The 2,239-nt window shown below is 35.9% G+C and overlaps 1 protein-coding gene across 1 annotated transcript in view; it reads right to left on the minus strand.

Annotated features, from left to right (window-relative positions):
* LOC124273812 (ATP-dependent DNA helicase Q4-like) overlaps positions 1-2,109 on the minus strand; it is a 259,456-nt gene extending 257,347 nt beyond the window's left edge. Inside the window, exons 1-3 of the mRNA XM_046709120.1 lie at positions 1,917-2,109; positions 1,187-1,220; positions 574-632 (exon numbers count right to left, since the gene is read on the minus strand). Of these exons, the coding sequence (XP_046565076.1) occupies positions 574-632; positions 1,187-1,220; positions 1,917-2,000 (177 nt within the window). The 5' untranslated portion in view covers positions 2,001-2,109. The remainder of the gene's footprint in view (positions 1-573; positions 633-1,186; positions 1,221-1,916) is intronic.
* Between the last annotated feature and the right edge of the window lie 130 nt (positions 2,110-2,239).

A 2,239-nucleotide genomic window follows, 5' to 3' on the forward strand; every position in this document is an offset into this window, starting at 1 on the left:
ATCAAACTGAAATAATAAAGTTCTAACATGATTACAGATAACAAAGATATCAGCATCTTGATCACATAAGGTGAGTGAGTGAGTGAGTTTAGTTTTACGCCGCACTCAGCAATATCCCAGCTATATGGCAGCAGTCTGTAAATAATCGAGTCTGGACCAGACAATCCAGTGATCAACTGCATGAGCATCGATCTGCGCAATTGGGAACCGATGACATGTATCAACCAAGTCAGCGAGCCTGACCACCCGATCCCGTTAGTCGCCTCTTTCGACAAGCATGGGTTACTGAAGATCAATATTCTAACCCGGACCTTCAAATAAACCAATTTATACATTTTATTCAGAAGAACCCTGTTTCAAGCCAGTTTCTTTTCGTGAACACTGACTGACAAACATAAAAAATGTTTGAAGCTTTTCATTCAAAGTTGTAAATGATTTATAGGAGTTCACATATCTATTTTAATCATATGTAGTAGCCTTGTTTAAAAAACATTGAGAAACTAGCCTTATGATATACTAAAGATAAAAGTCATTCTGTCTAGACATACATGAAACATAACCAAATAGACATACCTTACTGGCACTTGAACTGGAATTTTCCTTCCTCAAATTGGCATAATTCTTGTAAGCATCTAAAATAATATTTTTTACAGTCATCAAACCAATAAATAACCTAAAATCATAACACAATTGTTTATGATGGAAATGTATAAACATAGATGAACTGTTATCATAGTGCTAAGTAGCTTGAAACACAGGTCTGAGAATAGGAAGGATATGAGTTGAATTTAATGGTATTTTGGACATTATTCCAATATTATCCTGGCATGTCAGCTTAGAGTAGGACGAGTGTTTAATGTGACGCTGGCTTTAGATTTCATCCAACGGGAATGGAGCACATGGTGATAACAAACAAAGACTCATTATCCTGACAAATATGAGATTCAAAATCATTATCATCATATCCTAACAAGATAATTAGGGTTTCAACACTGCACAACAAATTGGGATGTAGACTGAAGCATCTGTAACCAAGGACAAGATGAAAAAAGTCCTCAACACTGCTCAATGAAATCATAGTTAAACATTAGCTCCTCCAACACACAAATATCAGGCAATATTACCAATACAATGCATAATACATTACTCTGCAAGGTAGGTCAGGTAATCAACAAGTAGCAATTACCTCTGATTTCTTGAGGCGCATTGTCTATGTCAGTCTGAAATATATATTGAAAACATATATTAATTCTCTGACTGTTTTCAAACCTTAACTTACAATCATGCTAAATTTGACACATATATGAATTAATTCAGATTTACAACCCGATTGCTATATAAGCTACAAAGTCATTATTCTTGGATACAGTGAGTTAGTGCATTTTTTGAAGGTCAGGGAACTTCTATAACTTTAACGTTGTTGATATCTTAATTACTGATTGAAAATGTGTCAATATATCCTCATCATGCTAATGTATTTTCTTTCTATATATTTCAAGAACATGTCTTTTCAACAGAGTGTGCAATTAACAAGTTTGTATATATTATGTATAAAAGAATGTATAAGTTGTGTGAGCTTTGTAACGTTCTGAGTCTGAATCATACTAAACAAGGAAGATACATCCTGTGAACGTGGTGACACTGGGAAACTGGGGACCTGAATGATTCTACGAATGATGTCATGTCACTGTTAAAATACAACTTAATTGTCACGTTGTGATTTATACACAAATGATTACAAAACAATTTTAAAAGGCATAAACTGAGAAAGTTCCATTTTAATTGGGGGCTTAATGTATTTCAGTACACTCAATGACACATTGATAAACAATCCCGATATCCACCCCGGGCGATAAACGTCAATGATCAGCTGGGTTGAGAGATTTGACAAGCATCTTGAAGACTTGATATACCACCTTGGATGGTTTCCTGCTATTTGTTTTGTAGAATGTCACTTCCCACTTTTTTAGAGTTTTCTTCAATTCGATTACGTCCGACATCTTCCACAAGTACTATGGCACTAATGGTCACAACTAATTCCACAATACAAACAACACTGGTGCTGTCAAGATAAGAAACGTCGTCAGACACGGCACTGTCATCACGAAAGTCCCGCCATCACTGTGACGTCATAAGGGGAATTCCCAAAATTGACCAATTAAATCCTTGAAAGGGCGCACTGCTGAACAGGGAGGGCACGTGTGGTTAAGAACTGGATACCGTCTACGGATGGGAATAT

Source organism: Haliotis rubra, unplaced genomic scaffold (assembly GCF_003918875.1).
Source record: "Haliotis rubra isolate DU_JTF1 unplaced genomic scaffold, ASM391887v1 Scf184, whole genome shotgun sequence".
In the NCBI taxonomy this organism is placed as follows: Eukaryota; Metazoa; Mollusca; class Gastropoda; order Lepetellida; family Haliotidae; genus Haliotis; species Haliotis rubra.